The sequence below is a fragment of the Balaenoptera physalus genome (genome assembly GCF_965194825.1).
Source record: "Balaenoptera physalus genome assembly, chromosome: 13".
NCBI classification, from domain to species: domain Eukaryota; kingdom Metazoa; phylum Chordata; class Mammalia; order Artiodactyla; family Balaenopteridae; genus Balaenoptera; species Balaenoptera physalus.
Genome location: NC_138892.1, coordinates 87368223 through 87386992, shown reverse-complemented (window position 1 = coordinate 87386992; position 18770 = coordinate 87368223). Strand labels below are relative to the sequence as shown.

General features: G+C 38.5%; 1 protein-coding gene across 8 annotated transcripts in view; it reads right to left on the bottom strand.

Moving 5' to 3' along the window:
- Positions 1-6365: 6365 nt before the first annotated feature.
- LMNTD1 (lamin tail domain containing 1) overlaps positions 6366-18770 on the bottom strand; it is a 437115-nt gene continuing 424710 nt past the window's right edge. For all 8 annotated transcript variants that reach the window (XM_082419810.1, XM_082419814.1, XM_082419811.1 and 5 more), the window contains one exon: positions 6366-10589. In XM_082419810.1, the coding sequence (XP_082275936.1) occupies positions 10514-10589 (76 nt within the window). In that variant the 3' untranslated portion in view covers positions 6366-10513. The remainder of the gene's footprint in view (positions 10590-18770) is intronic.

Below are 18770 nucleotides of genomic sequence, written 5' to 3'. Positions count from 1 at the left end.
GGAGGTCATTAGTGACTTAACTCCCTAAACAATCAACAATCCCCAGAGATATTGGAGAGGTGGGGGGTTTCACATGTTGGGAGCAGGATAATGAGTCCTTGAGAACATTTAGGGAGTTGACAATTTAGATAAAAATAAGGTGTTAATTGAAGCAGTAATGTGCACAAAAATATAGAAGGGAGAGACATCATGTGACTAGAAATCAACTAGAAGACTTAACACACCTTAGATTTCACTTGAAATTTCAAACTATAGGGGAGTAAGAGCCATCGTGGGATCTTGGATTGTAACGTGTTTAATTTTCACTTCGTAGATTTTCACTTTGGCAAAACTAATAGGACAGCTTTAGAAAAGCATATTGGTCAATCTTATTAGGACATTTTTCAACAGTCTTTAAAATTAGAATATCTCCCTATCCCCCATGAAGTTTTTACCTGAAAATTTTATAAAACATAGGTTTAGAATAGCTCAAGCCAATTATTCAATTTAGGTTCATACCTCCCATCCTTTCCCTTAATAGGATACCTTCCTCACTTCCTGAGACAGCTCATTGAACAATTTCCCAATAGCGTATTTTCATAATGAAGATTGACAATATGCCATTTATTAGCTAGGGAACATGAATTACATTGTACAGGTTGATATTGCCATAACACTGAATTTTTGGGCAGGGTCGGGGGGAACTGTTACACAGACCATGGCTGCCTTCTCTGAGTATTTGTATGCTTTGTTCTAACAGTAGGTGATGAAGGTGAGAAGCATTTTAAGAGGCCCATGCTGACCACAGAGACAGACCTTTACTCAAGCCAAAGCTCAGTGTAATCAACCACCATATCTGCTTAATGATTTTTAGGTTTTATAATGTACATGTATAGCTAGAAATGCTCTACTCCATATTTGTTTTTTTCTCATTGAAAAGTTTTTTTTTTTTTTAAAGCCAGTCTTATAAAAAGCAAATTTGGAAAAGTTGAGGTTTCTTAGAAAAATAACTGCCGTATTATAGTGGGATAAATTCTATCTCTATATGTCACCGTCCAATGTACTGCCAGATTCCAACGGAGAATCTGGAATTACTATTTCCCTTCTATAACATATGGGAGCAAGTTCAAACACTTGGCCCCAGAACACAAAGCTCATGATTTGGTTCACTCTACTTTTCTTGCCTCATTTCCTTGTTCCTTCTTTTATTCCATCTTTTAAATGCACACCAATATGAATGACCATTTTTCAGAGCCACCCAGAGGCTTCCATTTATTTTCTGTGTGTGATCAGCTTCCTTTTCTCCATTTGCTTGAACCAACTTCACTTGTTTCTTAAAATCAGCTCCATGGCATCTATCTGGTATTCTTCATTCTCCAAAGAACACACAAGATTTTATATTTAGCTTTATTGTAGTACTTCTTTGATTCTTTATTTTATTACAAGTATCTTTTCCACTGGTCTGTGACTCCCATAAAAGCACAAATTATATTTTGAAAAATTCCAGTGCTTAGCGTATAATAGGCACTCAAAAAATTAGTGATTAAGAATGCATGACAGGGAAAAATAAGCTTGCAAAATACAAACTCAACAGACAACTACAAGCCCTTCAAGACATGTCTCCAGCTAATCCACATAGATTTTAGTGATTTAAGGAAGAGGGGAAAAGGTTAAGGCGTTCCTGAAAGGTGGTTCTAGAAATTAAGAGGAAATTTATAATATCTAGAGCCAATTATTGCTTCAGGGCAATATTTCAGATTTCCCTTGTTTCAGGTAAGCTGAAAATATACCCCCAATAAAGGTAAGGTCACAGTTTCTTGCCTGTTTTGTTGGGATTCTTTGAAACATCAGGATTCACCAGCTGAATGATGGTGAATTGGGGATGTCTTAATTTTCCAAGATTGGGGCAGACATGCTCAGTTAAGATTAAAAGGGAAAGATCAAGTTAAAAAGAAGTATGTTTTTTTTCTTGGTGATTTATACATAGTGGTTTTTTTTTTTTAACATCTTTATTGGAGTATAATTGCTTTACAATGGTGTGTTAGTTTCTGCTGTATAACAAAGTGAATCAGCTATATGTATACATACATTCCCATACCTCCTCCCTCTTGCGTCTCCCTCCCACCCTCCCTACCCCACCCTCCTAGGTGGTCACAAAGCACGGAGCTGATCTCCCTGTGTGTTGATTCTTCCAATCCAAGAACATGGTATAATCTCTCCATCTGTTTGTATCATCTTTAATTTCTTTCATCAGTGTCTTATAGTTTTCTGCATACAGGCGTTGTGGTCGGAAAAGACACTTGATACGATTTCAATTTTCTTAAATTTACCAAAGCTTGATTTGAGACCCAAGATATGATCTATCCTGAAGAATGTTCATAGTGGTTGTTTTAAAATAAAGCCTCCTATAGAGAAGTGGTGTCTATGCCCCCTCCCCTTGAGTATGGGCTCTATAACTACTTGACTAACAGAACATGGCAGAAGGATGCTGTGTCATTTTCTGCATCCAGATCTTGAGAAATTGGTAGCTTCCACTTCTTATTTCTTAGGACATTCACTCTTGGAACCTAAGTAACTTGTGTGAGGAAGCCCAAGCTGCCTTGCGGAGAGCAGTCAGCACCAAATTTCTTGCCATGTGAATGAACCATCTTGGGAATGGATGTCTTCCCCACCCCACCGCAGTCCCCGAGCCCCTTGTGGTTCCCCTGTTTTCAGCGGAGCAGGAAGTATGAGACACAAGCTTGGAAAGCAGTTCCTATGGTACTTCTGCTCATGGTTACAATGTTCCTCCTTCTAGACCTAAAATTATTATTGGTTGACTAATATAAATATAATGTGTAATTCAGGCAGAAGGTAGTATTATTAGTCACCTTTGCAATCTGTTGATATTAAGGCAAAATTTGGCTGCCTGGCAATCCTGTTGGCCTCTTACTTAGAGAACCTTTTCCCCTCTTTCTCAGGACCACAGTACAGACACAAACACAACCTATTTAGAACAGACAATACTGTTTTCAAACAATTCCAAAAGTTTTACATTTCTCATGCTGTGGTAAAATATAAGCAACAGGCTTATATGAAATTTCACGGTATTCAACATGCTGAAACTGTCTTTAGCCTAAGAAAAATAAAATATTAGGAAAAATAAAACTCCTCTAAAAATAAAATTTCTATTGCATCTGTTTTTGTCTTGTAATGTATTCCAAAGAATATGGCTACGTTATGGATATGTCTATATGGATATATTTCAAGTCAGTATTTTTGTAAACATAGATAATTGAGTGGTAACCATTTATATAATCTGAGCACAAAGTTGTATTGCTACCACGCATTTTAAAACTTACTCAGATGGCTAGATTCTAACGCCTTCTCTACTTGGACTTGGCATTAAGTGCCAAGGGTAGGAGTTTATCCCTGAAAAGAACTCTAGCCCTGATACTGATCTGAAAATTTGGATTCCTCTACAAAGCTCTTTGGCAATTAACCAAAAATACTTCATCATCTGAACAGTGTTTATCCTTTCACAATTTCTTTGACTATTTTATGCCAAAATAATAAAGTGTGTGCGTGTGTGCGTGTGTGTGTGTGTGTGTGTGTGTGTGTGTGTGTGTGAGAGAGAGAGAGAGAGAGAGAGAGAGAGAGAGAGGAAAAGTGCTGGGGTAGAGCTTAAAATGTTCACCTACTTTGGGGCATATTCAGCGGTAGGTAAAGTTTTGGGTTTATTTTCATTGTAATTCATGTAGTTCATCCATCTGTAGATGAATTTGTTTCCCTAAACAGTGAATATTATTATTATTATTTTTAACATCTTTATTGGAGTACAACCGCCCCACAATGGTGTGTTAGTTTCTGCCCTACAACAAAGTGAATCAACTATACATACACATACATCCCCGTATCTCCTCCCTCCCACCCTCCCCATTCCACCCCTCTAGGTGGTCACAAAGCACCGAGCTGATCTCCCTGTGCTATGTGGCTGCTTCCCACTAGCTATCTATTTTACATTTGGTAGTGTATATATGTCCATGCCGCCCTCTCACTTCGTCCCAGCTTACCCTTCCCCCTCCCCGTGTCCTCAAGTCCATTCTCTACGTCTGCGTCTTTATTCCTGTCCTGCCCCTAGGTTCTTCAGAACCAAGTGACAATTATTTAACAATGATCATTACTCGGATGTTTTATGAAATAACCCTCACTACTCCTGTAAGATGATTATAAGCAGAGTGCTGCCGCCAACTTGCAGAGGCAACAATGAAGTAGCAAATTTCTCGGACCATGAGATAAAGCTCACTGCTGTCTAAGGCTGCTGAAGCCTAAATGATCAGTCTTATACCTTTCATTCAGAAACTTAGGAAAACAAAATGCTCCAAACCCACATTCTTTCTTTGTAATCCCTGAATAGTCTTGCCTGAGTATTACCACTTAGGTAGTTAGTGATTTATACCAGCAGAGGTAGGTCATTCTTCCCCCTCCTATACTGTTCTAGAGAGACTGATAGCCCTTGAGCAGGAAGATAGTTGAGGCTTGTGCTAGAACACTCCATGGTGATGTCACTGACAAGAAATCTCCCACACTGAGCATTTATTTCTCTTTTTCTTGCAAGAGCAAAAGGTTATACACTTTCTGAGAGTTCACTTCACAAAAACAAGCAATACTTAAATGCACCATATTTTTGACCACCCAGAGAGGAAGCGTTCTTACAGAAGAGCTCAGAGGGGATATTGTCATTGATGAAGTGTCAATGAATCAGATATGTAGATGAAATTCTTCTGAAGCTACACAATCTTCAAATATAAGGAAGACTATTTGAGCTGAAATGTGTTTTGGATTAGGAAACCTCTCCTCATTCGAGGGGAATAATTGGAAACACCTGAGGCTCACATGCCATTTCTTTTATGTGTTTCTATCACAAATCTTTGAGGGAAGGAGGTTGGGAGGGATGCCTGCACGGGTGAGCTCGCTTATTGGCTTTAGTTCCCAGAGCCCTTTGGGTTGTACATTTATACTCCCAACTTGAACATGATAATCACAGATGGAGGCAGCTGGAAGAAATTATGAACCATGAAATAAGTTAACTTTGATTGTACACTCTCGGATGCTCTTGTTGTCTCCTCAAATACCGTGACTACACAGTTTCTATGGTAACTATGAAAAAGAAGAGCCTACACAATTTAGCCAATGTGTGATTCAAAGATCATACATAATGGTTCAAAGTGACATAAGGTGTTATTGAGAGTTGTCTGAAAAGGTAGAAGTCTACTCCTAAGTGTCCAAAGACTAAAGAAATAATGTGATCAGTGTGGCTTGGTGACTAGAAATTATTTGTGCTTCATCATTATGCATGGGTTAAATGTGAATCCTTTTTATCTCAAACCAAAAAGCGTATGACAAATTATTTTGTCAAGAAATATAACTCTTCTCAGATGCTTTAGACTGGCATATGGCTTTCCTTCCATCTTGGAAATACCAATCTGATTTACTAGAGTTTTGTTTATTTACCATTTTAACTGTTTTTAAGTGCATTCACAATATTGTGCACTATTTCCAGAAGTTTTTCATCATCCTGAACAGAGATTTTGTACCCCTTAAACAACAATTGTCCATTCTCCTCTTGCTGACCCCTGGTAAAAGCTATTGTAATTTCCACTTCTATGAATTTGCCTATTCTAAATACCTCGGAAAAATGGAATCAGGATATTTGTCCTTTTGTGTCTGGCTTATTTCACTTAGCATAATATTTTCAAGGTTTACCCATGTTGTAGCATATATTAGCATTATATTTTTTTAATGGATGAATAACATTCTGTTATGAGTATATACCATATTTTAAAAATCCATTCATCTGCTGATGGACACTTGGGTTGTTTTCACCTTTTGTCTTTTATGAATAATGCTGCTATTAATATTGGTATACATATATGTTTGAGTTCCTTCGCACATCTTTTTAAAAATAAAGTATTTTTAGCCCTTGATATTTGGATATAATAAAACAAAACTCAATGATCACCACTAATGATCATTTTTTGGGTTATTTTACGTTTATTTTTTTAAACAGAGTATATTGGAGGAAGGTCCTCACTTTTCTTGCTCCTTCTCACATTCCAAGACTGCATATGCCCCATCTTCCTGCATATGTTATATAAATAAACAGAAATTAAATTAAATTAAGCTGGGCTACCAGGTATAGACAGGATTTGTTCTCAGAAACTGAAGCAATCATACCTTCTGCCTATAAAGAAGGTCAACATTAAAAATGAGCAAGTTCATTAGTTTTTCAGCTTCTATACTCTTGATGGGTATAGAATAAGATCTCCAAAGACTAAGAAGTGAGAATTGTAAAAAAAAAAAAGTAGCTCTATCAGATTATTTAATTAAAACACGAATTAAAATACGAAGATCAAAATGATTCTGAGACAACCAGCTTAATGACTTGTTTCTAAATGTTCACACCCTTCATTTCCTTCTTGGTGGTACTTAAGTAGTACCTAATTATCTTTGCCATTAAATATCTAAGATGTGCCCCAGATTTAAAATATACCAGGTAACATGCACACAAATGTAATAAAGAAGAGAAAGTTTTGTTTCTCTGTTTGCAATTGCTTGAGGCTTCTCTAAGAGACTTAGCAGGAGACTCCTCAGCCTGAGATGTTTATATTCTACCCTCCTCTGTGGAAATGGAGCTAGAGACATCTGCATGGGCATGTGGTTTCCTTTAAACTATGGAATACCTCTGACCCAGCATGGTGAAAAGTCTAGATTGCAGGTCTTTTTATTCCTCCCGTACAGCCTAGCCATGGCACAGTAAGGTGAGGCTGGGAAGACAGAGAACAGGGTAGCTGACAGACTTTGAAGGAAAGAAGTTATAGGAAACAAATATTCATGAAATTTCAACTGACTGAAGAATTTTGGAAATAGACCACTTTGAGGGTAGAGAGGAGAACGATATTAGTACATATATGGAAGGGATATATAACAAAATACAGATAGAAAACACTGACATCAGAAAATTTAATCATTAGACTTTCAAAACTCCTTTAGCAAGGTTTCATATTAAAAAGTATTAAGTATTAGTCCTCCTTTCTATGCTGTTAAATACTGACTCTTAAAACTCACTATTTATGAGTTAAATACTCACTCATAAAAACTGTCCCCAGGAGGAGAAATTGTTATGGAAGGTTCTTGCCAGGGTCCTAAGGAAGGTTCAGTGGAGGGCTAGAAGGACACCCCGTGTTTGAGTTGTCCAATTTGGTCCATTCAGAACAATAAGTATTGTGTGAACACATATCAGTTCATGGAAGGATGGTATCACTGGTACTTTATTAGGAGTCCTAATACAATACACGAGAGTATCTTGTAAGTGTAAGAACTTTTGCCAGTTGTGAACTCAATATCCCATGCTTGCAATTTTGGTGCTGTCTTCCCAGGTCCTAATCAACTGCACACTCTTGAGGACAGTGCTGGTGATACGTAACAAGTCCCACTCCTGCCCCTGATCCTTCTTCCCTCTTTATTCTCCATCCTAGATTGCTCGTGTCTCCTAGCAATTTGAGAGTTCATGTGGCAGGTGGGACATGATGTGGCCTTGCTAGAGTTCTCTACTCTAAGCTGTGGAAAGTTCTGTTTCTGCAGCATTCTGTGGCATTACCCATCGGCACTGCCCATTAGTCAGACAGCAGAACTCTCACACATTCCTTGCAAAGAACTAAGCAAAGAGAGCGTTTGAGAGCTGTGACTCCAAGTGCAATGGCATGGAGTTATTCAATTGTAGCATAGACATGTGATTAGCAGTTAAAGAATCTAGAGATTGAACTTTGATTTTCTGTGTTTGTACCAATAATTGACACTCTTAACTTAGCAATTTTGGAAATAGGACTTGAATCTTTTTTGGTGTATGGAGAAGTCTTAAGAGTCTCACAGTAGCCAACTCTTTTTTTGTAGATCAAGACAATCTTTATTTATTTATTTTTGGTTGCATTGGGTCTTCATTGCTGCACGCGGGCTTTCTCCAGTTGCGGCGAGCGGGGGCTACTCTTCATTGTGCGAGCTTCTTATTGCGGTGGCTTGTCTTGTTGCGGATCATGGGCTGTAGGCGCGTGGGCTTCAGTAGTTGTGGCACGTGGGCTCAGTAGTTGTGGCACGTGGGCTCTAGAGTGCAGGCTCAGTAGTTGTGGTGCACGGGCTTAGTTGCTCTGCGGCATGTGGGATCTTCCCGGACCAGGGCTCAAACCCACGCCCCCTGCATCGGCAGGCGGATTCTTAACCACTGCACCACCAGGGAAGTCCCAATCAAGACAATCTTAATGCTTGATTAGCAGAGTGATGTGGAAGAGTGTTGGCGTTAGGCTAAGATTCTAGTCTTCACTTTGCCAGTTACTATCTAAGTGACTTTAGGAAAGTCACTGAATCTCACTGAGCTGAAGTTTCTTCAGCCATAAAAGGGAGATAATATCAGCCCTACCTACCTCATAGGTTCAAACAAGATAATGTGAAAACCGTGAAATCCTGTACAAATGTGTAACAATACAAGTCACCAAGGAATGGTCGTGAATACCATTGAGAACTGAATGATGACTTTGTCTCTGAACAGTTTTCCATGAATAGATATACCAGACTCAGGAGCTGACTGTAATACAGAAATTATTCACTGACAAATGAAGTAAAACTTTGCTCCTAGTAACGACCTCAGAAATATTCTGAGAGCACACTGATGGTCCATCCTAAAGATGTCACCAGATGGGGATGGAGGCTCTGAGAAGACAAAAGTAAGGCATCCAAGGAACCTAGAACTTTTCAAAACAGAGTGGGTGAAAAAAAAAAAATCAGAACTACCAAAGAATCTCCCACAGAGAGGTTCAGTGAACAAATCTGTGACCATGGTAGTTAAGCAGAATAATGACTGAGGAAGACCAACAGAGGCTAAAAATTTTTGCCAAAATTATGTTATTCAATATCCCATGAGAGGATTCAGAACATTTTTTTCCAACCAAAACCAACAACAACAAAAAAATCCTTGTTTTTGTGTATAATAAAACTCAACTGCACATTCAGTATTCAGTATAATTCCCTTCTGGCTACAGAAGTGAAGGGAAATTGAATTGTAGAAGGGCTGGTGGCTAATGTCTATGGCAGATTTCAGATCCCATCCTTTGCATTTCAACGACATGCTGCTCAGGGCTATGCCAACTGGAAGAAATGGATCTCGGTATAGATAAAACTCTAAGACTTCTGGGAGCAGAGATTATATCAGTGGAGGCCAAGGCTGGATTCTTCAGCTTTTTGCAATTAAAAAATCTTTAGTTTTATTTTGACCCTGTGGTTGATTACTAGGTGAATTTTGGTAACTTGTCTCTACAGACTTCTGTTTCTTTTGCTCTAAAATGAAGTGGCTGTAATAAACCCCTTTACAGTCCCAATGTTCTACGAGAAGTGTCTGAGAAGAAAGTTTCTCAGAAGAATAGGAAGAGGTAGCAATCACCTTTTTAAGAGTTTGGAAGCTCAAGGATAATGAGGCTATAGAAATGGAGAGAGAGGGCTTGTAAAAAAGTAGGTAACCTTCAGAAAAATAGATGTTGATTAGGAAAAACCTAGGAAGAGACAAGCTGAAAGAAGTTGAACAGCTGAGCAATCGGAGAAAACTGGAAAGGTTGGTACACAGACGTGGGTAGCTAGTGGGACCGTGCAAGGCCAGCAGGCTGTGTAGAGAAGTAAAGTCACTTCTGCCAGCAGAGTTTAGAATACTAACAAGTTGGGGATCGGGTGGCTGTAACTTTATTCTTAAATCAAGGAGTGAATCTAAAGCTTAGTCAGAAAAAAAAGAGCAAGAAGACATATAAGTAGATTAGTCATGGACTAGGGCAACAAAGGATGTCAACTAGAGAAGAACACTGACCAAAAGGATTCCTTGACCAAAAATCACCTTGTCATCAGCACTTTGGGGAAGAGCTAAACACAACCACTTACAAAACAGAAAGCCATTGAAATCTTCCTCAATTACGTAGATGTTGATATCAGCACGAAAAAGATGAGGCAATGTAAGAAGTGACTGATTAAATGATGCAAAGTCATTTATCAACTGAGGAGCAGAGGCCAGAGTTCTTAATCTTCCCTTTCATCACCATTTAAAAGACACACAACTAGAGAGCTTCTGCAGTCTCTTTAACCAGAATAACTTCTGTTATGCTATTAATAATCTGTTGCTCATAGGAATTAAAATGTACTGGTATAGTTGTAAAATTGATTTTTTAGTATTTGAAGTGAGTCTGGATTTCAGTCACTCTTACTTGTCCATCAGCAAGGGTAGGATGAGGATATAGGGCAAAAAGTAAAGATGTGATATTTCTTTGTTTCCCATTCTTAAAAAGTTTATCATAAAACAGAGACGACAAAAACTGATGACTCCAAAAGCAACATAAATATTTAACAGAAAATTAATCACTACAGGATATATGAGAACAATCCATGTTCTGATGGCTCTTAAAGATGTATCTACAAATTATTTTAGTCATTAGTTTTCTGCAAAGAAGGCAAATTTGCAATATCTTTATATACTTACCTTTAAAAGTTGAACTGACTGCCTATTGCTTTTATAACTCAGACGTCCTGTTTTTCCTTGATCTCTGCAAACCCAAAAAGGAGGGTGGGGGGCGGTTAGGGGGATGGGAAGGATCCAGTCCTATATGCCAAGCATTGATTTTTCACATTAAAACAAACCATGGAATAAACTAACAACAAAAGGATTATCTTTCATTTGAAGAAGAAATCTAAGGTTTAAGGACAGTATATAATGGTAACTTGAACTAAAGGGTTTAAATACCACTTGAAAAGTATTATTTGATTATTAAGTCCACGTTTTCAATGAGTCATTTTAAAAGGAAACATAAATTTCAAGATATAATTAATTAAAACTTTGAGAGAAGAAATATCTGGAAGATATATTTTTTAAAACTGAAGTTGCAGAATAATTTTACCAGCCTGTAAAATTCCTCAAATGCTTTCTACAATTCCAGCAGCCGCAATGATGAAGTAGCTAGTGAAGGGAGGTACAGGAATAAGGCTTCATCAGGAGGGATATACAAGGAGATGTGTGGACAGAAGCAGACACCGCCTAGCCGGCCAATTTTGGCGGCTCTACTCTGGTGATGAATGAGGTGGCTGATTCATCACCAGGGTAGAGTGGTGACCTCCCTCACTTTCATATATTTAGTCAGGGATTGAAAGTCACTTTGTTGAAATATAATTCCTACATTAAAAAAAAAAGTGTATCACGCTGAAATAGTGCTGGATGGATGACCCCAAGTACAAATTACTTCCAGCCCAGCAATGAGATGTTATTTTATTCTTGTAAAATATGAAAGGGAAGAAAAATAATGCTCTAGGTACAGACAACAATGAGCTTCTCTGGAAAAAACCACTACAGGAAAGCTCTTCAGTTATACCCAACCCTTTCTTTTTCTCTGTGAGCTCAGAAGAAGAACTATCAAGTGAAATTGCTAGTATTTGATTACAAATAAACAATATCCAGAAGCTGGATGTGAAAATGTGATTGGCAAGGAAGAGTAACAGAAGTGCAGGGTGTTTCTATTTAACACAGTGTTTCCCTCAGCCACTAATAGGGTTCTAAATCCAATGAATCAGGATGCTGTTTGACACATCACAGGGTAAACTTTCTGAATAGTGAGTTATGGACCTGGAATATAAACAGGCTTCTAAGATATTTTCCTTACATAGGCAGTGGTTTAGATAGAACAATCTAGTCATCACTTCTCATCTTCTGGAGCAATTTGTTGGCCTGAAACAGATTAAATATTTTATGTGTGTCCTTCCAGACTGACTAGCCTGAGGATGAAGGTTTTGAATTGCACCCTGAAAGCGAGTTCTTCAGCAAAGTACTGTATTTTAGAGCTAAAAACACTTATAGAAAATTCCCGTCTATAATTTCTTTAAGTTTAATGATGAATCCCATCATTAACACCACTGGTAGTGGTGTTTGTTTCCATTTCAGAGTATGATGGTAATTTCTTGGGGTTATTTGAGCCCCAAATATTTAACACTTAGTAACTTTAATCTGAATACTCTGACTTCCTAAAATAGTATTTTTTTTACTTGTGTGAAGAAATGGATCCTTAATGACATATTTCCATAAATGAGATTATAATCTTTCATAACTTTAAAATACTTTTGTTGTGTAATGTTGAAATGTTTTGAAATAAAAGACCTAGTCATGAAGTTACACAATCATTCTGTCATTAAGACTAATACCTCGGAATTCTTTATACGGTCATTAAAGAAACCTTTATTTCAGCTCTAAGAAGAGACATATAAATGGTTCTCACTTGTTTATTTTTTTAAAAAAGAAACTCCTACAGAAGTATTGTGATATTGCAATCGGAATTTTCTGAAATCAAGCAACAGAAGAGAAAAATCATTACTTTTAAATACATGATTTAATATGATTTTCCTTTATAAAAGATTTCCTACTTTTTTGATGTTATTATTTGATAACAAAAAATGAACTGAAACCCTTGGCATTTTGTAGTGTTCCTACAAGTAATTATTTTCTATTCAGTGTGATTGTAAGAGGTCCAAGTAATTGGCCTTCTATATTCCACAGGATAGTCAGGTATTTCGTTTTAAAATTTCTATATATCAATTCATACAATTTCTAGTTATATTGTTGACTAATACTGCCATATGTATATATGTATATATACATACACACACATATATTAACTGAAAATCTGGCCAGTCATAGAAGTGACGTTCGACGTTCCAAATTCTTAATCTGGTAAATGTAAACAATGCAATACAGGTCTAAACACGAGTAAACAGAACAGATACTAATATGAAGGATGCATAAAGAAAATTTATTTCAAACTTGTATTTGTTTTGCTTTGTTACCATCATGGATTGGAAGTATATTCTTTTTTAATTTTTATATTTATTTTATTTATTTATTTATTTTTGGCTGTGTTGGGTCTTCATTGCTGTGTGAGGGCTTTTCTCTAGTTGCGGCGAGAGGGGGCTACTCTTCGTTGTGGTGCGCGGGCTTCTCATTGCGGTGGCTTCTCTTGTTACAGAGCACGGGCTCTAGGCGCACGGGCTTCAGTAGTTGTGGTGTGTGGGCTCAGCAGCCGTGGCTCACGGCCTCCAGAGCACAGGCTCAGTAGTTTTGGCTCACGGGCTTAGTTGCTTCGCGGCATGTGGGATCTTCCTGGATCAGGGCTCAAACCCGTGTCCCCTGCATTGGCAGGCGGATTCTCAACCACTGCGCCACCAGGGAAGCTCTGGAAGTATATTCTTATCGGAAAAAACTACTTTGATCCCAGAACAAATAGGCTGGATCTATTGAAATGCAATGAGTCAGACCCACAGTCTAAAGTAAAATTCCATAAATGTGATCTTACTATAGAGCTTACACTGATGAGATTTTAACTGTTCCATTCCTGCATACTGTTATCTATGTTCTAGTTTCATTTGTTTTCTAACAGATTGATTTTTAAAGTGTGACTTTGCAACCCTCAGAATCTAAGGAACATTATTGTTATTATTACTATAATAACATCTGTATGGAAGACGGTAGCAGCTGTGGAGTCCACAATTAAAATGAATGCCACTGCAGTGTGTAACATGGATGACAGATGATAGGCAAGCGTATTAGACAGTGTGCAAATACAGTGCCTTAAAAAGGGCACACACCTCCACACTGTTAGCTTAAAGCAATGTCTGTAGGATAATCTCTGCCGGCTAGTTTCTGCCATTTGATTCGAGTTACAGAAGAAATCTGACCAAGTTGTCCACAGTCTGTCAGCTATTTTCAGCAAGAAGAAAGCTCATGCTTGCACTGGGAACAATGGCGGCAGAACAGTGCAAACACATCTGCTTTGTTAAAGGGTCCATAGCCTTTCCAAGAGCGACTCTATTATGCTGTGGGCAGTGCCTTGCCTCTGTGCTCTAATACAGCGGTCCCCAACCTTTTTGGCACCAGGGACCAGTTTCGTGGAAGACAATTTTTCCACGGACGGCCTAGGGGGGTGGGGGATGGTGGGAGGATGGTTTTGGGATGATTCAAGCGCATTACATTTATTGCACACTTTATTTCTATTCTTATTACATTGTAATATATAATGAAATAATTATACAACTCACCATCATGCAGAATCAGTGGGAGCCCTGAGCTTGTTTTCCTGCAACTAGATGGTCCCATCTGGGGGTGATGGGAGACAGTGACACCCGAAGTGTGCTGCTTATGTTCAGTCTACTCCGTAACCTCGCTTTGGTTGTTGTCACTGCAGAAAACCCTGCTTCACAAAGATAGGAAGTTGGAAATGAAAGCAGGCTTTTCAGTGCTTTTGTGGCAATCTCAGGATATTCCACCTTGACTTCAATCCAGAACGTATGGAGATTTGAAGTTGTCTCACACCTACTTTTAAGGCCACCGTCATTTGCGATCTCAAGCAGTTGATCCTCTTCTAGCACGGACAAAGCCAGTTCACCTGGCTTATTCACAGATGGGTTGCGGATCCATTCCTTCCCCGTTCAGGGGTCTTTTGTGGTTGGGAAGTAATGCTCAAACTCTTTTGAAAGCTGAGACAGGTGAGCATGCCCCAGCTGGGAGAAAGAAGGCCCTGGTTCAGTCTCTTTCAAAATCTCTGCTAATGTTTGAAACATGTCAAAAATCCCAATGTTCACTCGTCGCCCCCATAATTCCAGTTTGGCTTTGAATGCAGCCACTTTACCTGCTGACTTGAACACAGTTGTCGTTCTCCCCTGAAGTGACATTGCGTTCATTGAGCAGGTTGAATATGTCACACAAGTAAGCAAGTTTTGCGACCCATTCTGTGTCACTGAAGTGTGCTTCCAGCGGTGACTGTTTTTCTAAAAGTAATCTCTGGAGTGGCTCTCATAACTCAAAAGCTGTGGCCAGTGATCTACCTTTACAAAGCCATCTCACTTGTGTGTATCAGAGAAGACGTGTGTGCTCTGCGTCCATCTCCTCACAGAGCTGCGTGAACAGACGTGAGTTAAGGTCGTGTACTTTAATGTGGTTGGTAATTTTAATCACATCCTGCCAAACACTGTTAAGTTCAGGTGACATTTTTCGGCTAACCAGCATTTCTCTATGGATGACACAGTGCATAGACTCATATTCAGAAGCAACCTCTTTGACCTGAGTAGTGAAACCAGAAAGCCGTCCAGTCATGGCAGCCGCTCCGTCTGTGCATATACCGACACAAAGTGACCAATTCAGTTTTCCTGTTATGTAATCATTCAACGGCTGTGGTGTTGGTTGGCAACAAAAGTGCACATAACATATCTTCATGCACATCCTCCTGAAAAATATATCGCACAAAAACAAGCATTGTTGCCTTGTCAACATCAGTAGACTTGTCAACCTGGATTGCATACCACAGTGACTCATTAATCCTCTCTAACAATTGTGCCTCAGTATCCTCTGCTATTTCATCTATTCATCTAGTTATGGTGCTAGCCGAAAGAGGAACACGTGCCACCTTTTGAACTGCAGCCTCTCTTAAAAGTTCATGACAAATATCCTTAGCAGCAGGCAGGATCAACTCTTCACCAATACTAAGGGCTTCTCAGCTTTAGCAATGCGGTTAGCCACTAAGAATGATGCTCTCAGTGCAGACACATTTGAGGAAGTGGTGGCCTTCAATAATTGCTTCTGTTCTTCGTGTTCATGTTTTCTTCTTTTGAGAAACTCCAAAGGCTTGTCTTTTAATGCAGGGTGCTTGGTCTCCATGTGGTGAAGCAGTCTTGAAGGTTTCATGGCTTCATTGGATAGCTGGTCGCCACATATTATACAAAGCGGGCTTGGAGAATGTGAATTACCTGTTGCAATGAACCCGTATTTAAATAGGACTCTTGGTACTTTCTTTTAAATACAGCTTTCATTTTGTTGGCAGTCTTAGAGTCTTCTGCTATCTCATCATTGGGTCTTTCCCCCTTTTCAAAGAAGCTCTCCAGCGACATTTGTTTTTTACTCATTTGTGGGCTCACCAAAACTGTGACTGAGAGAAGTGCACAGTGTGCGAAAGAAGCGCGGACAGAAGTGGTAAATAAAATAATGGGTGGGCCAGGCAAGGACTAAAATAAGTGGATTCTGACTTAAAACCTGCCACCAGATGCAGCTGTACAATTGAAGTACATCAACTCACTTGCCACTATAAAGCCTGCCACCAGATGCAGCTTAATTGTCACTTGCCACTCACTGATAGGGTTCTGATATGAGTCTGCAAGCAGTTGATTTATTGTGGTCTCTGTGCGGTCAGACCTCTCTGCTAATGATAATCTGTATTTGCAGCCGCTCCCCAGCACTAGCATCACCGCCTCAGCTCCCCCTCAGATCATCAGGCATTAGATTCTCATAAGGAGCGCACAACCTAGATCCCTCGCATGCGCAGTTCACAGTAGGGTTCGCCCTCCTATGAGAATCTAATGCAGCCGCTGATCTGACAGAAGGCGGAGCTCAGGCGGTAATGCGAGCGATGGGGAGCGGCTGTAAATACCGATGAAGCTTTGCTTGCTTGCCTGCCACTCACCTCCTGCTGTGCGGCCCTGTTCCTAACAGGCCACAGACCAGTACCAGTCCGTGGCCCAGGGGTTGGGGACTCCTGCTCTAATATCTCCAAGTGCATACTACATTCTATCAAAAATGTCTCTCTTGTTTTTTATTTTTTCAAATTTTTATTGTAGAAGATTCTATACATACAGAAAATATGAAGGGATAATACAACCACATCTGTATACCTGTCACCCAGATTCACTAGTTAATATTTTGGCACATTTGCATTATCTATCTATGCTTATACCATACCAAACCGTTAGGAATCAAGTAAAGATTTCTATATGGATCTATGAACAACGAATATAACCTCAATAAAATTAACACGCCTAAGGAAAGAACAATGATTTGTCAATATCTAACATTCATTCTATGTTTAAATTTACCTAATTGTCTTAAAAATGTCCTTTCTAGCTGAGATTTTTGTTTTCTTTTTGATAAGTAGTCTGTTAAGTGAAACTAAATGGTAGTGATCCCACGTGGGCCATCTCGTTTAGACTTAACAATGGCCGACACAAGATGGTTTCTCTCTCACTTAGTCTGGAGATGTGCCAATACAGGGCATTTAGGATGGCTTTTCTATCCTCAACACATGGCTTCATCCCTGAGTTGAAAGATGGCAGCTCCACCCTGTAATAATGGCACAGAGGTGACACAGAGGAGCACACTGTCCAAGGGCATGATCCAGATGCTGTGTACACAATTTCTGTTCACATTCTATCATACAGAATGTAGACACGTGGTTCCGCCTACATACAGAGACTGAGAAAAACAGGCTTTATTCTTGGTGGCCATGAGTTTAGGTTTCCCTGGACCTATGGGTCTTGTGTCTAAAGGAACAATGGTTTAAGGGCAGTAATTAGCCATCTCTGCCATGAGATGTTCCTGGAAATGACTGCACTCTGATGAACTATAATAAGACTAATACATTGCAATATATTGATATGCTTAGACATATTTCAGGTAAGACTATTTTTCTCCTACGCTAAATAAACCTCATATTCACATTTATTTTGAGCTCATCAGTCTATTTTTTTAGGTTTTCTTTCTCCTTCCTTGTCAGAGTATAAGTTGTCAGTGCTCATTACTGTAACTATGCTTTCTTCCCTTTCTAATTTTCCTTTTCTTTGTCATCAAGTTTCTAAAAATAAACTTTTATAAGTATACATGCAGAAAAGTTCACAAGTCATAACTGCACAGCACGATGAAAACAGTGATTCATGTAAACACCACTCAGATCAAGAAATGGAATATTGTTAGTATTCTAGAAGCAGTTTTGTGTAACCTTCAAGTACTATTCCTTTCTTTCTTCCAGAGATAACACTATTCTGACCTTTAACACCATGGCATAGTTTTGTATGTTTTTGAATTTTATATAAACGGAATCGTATAATATATGTTCCTTTCGTTATGGCATCTTTTGTTCAATATCATGCTTATATGATTCAATGGTGTTATTGCATGTAACAGTAGTTAGTTTCATTGCTTATGGGATTGTATTAATATATCATAACTTATCCGTGTTATTTTTCATGAACAATTGGATTGCTTCTACTTTTTGGCTAATACAAATAGAGTTGCTATGATTATTGTATTTGTCATTTGGTCCACATGTGTATGTATTTGTTAGGCATATATGATTCCTGGGAATAAAACTGATGAATTATGGGATAGTTGTAAATTCATTTTTCTTGCCTTATTGCACTCGGACTTCTAGTACAATGCTGAACAGAAGTAATCATAAAGAGAATTCTTGCCTTGAGCTGAATCTCAAGGGGAAAACTTCAATTACTTCACCATTTAGTATGATAGTTTGCATTAGGATTTTTGTAGATATAAAGGAAATTCTTTATAATCCTAATTTTCTAAGGTTCTCTCCTCACGGGTGGGTATTGAATTTTATCAAATGATTTTTCTATTGAGATGGTTATAATTTTCTTTATTCTGTTAACTAATTAATTAATTTTCAGAGCTTGAACCAACTTTGCATTCTTGAAATAAATCCACTTTGTTTGTGATATATCATTCCCAAATAACCCATGTATCAAAGAAGGTCACATTGAAAATTAGAATATATTTTGAAATGAATGATAATGAAAGTATGACATATGTCATGTCAGAAACACAACATTCATATACTATTCTTTTAGTGTTTATCCCAGATTCCAGCATGCACACTTAATTTACTAAAGTCTAATATAAATTGTTACCTTTA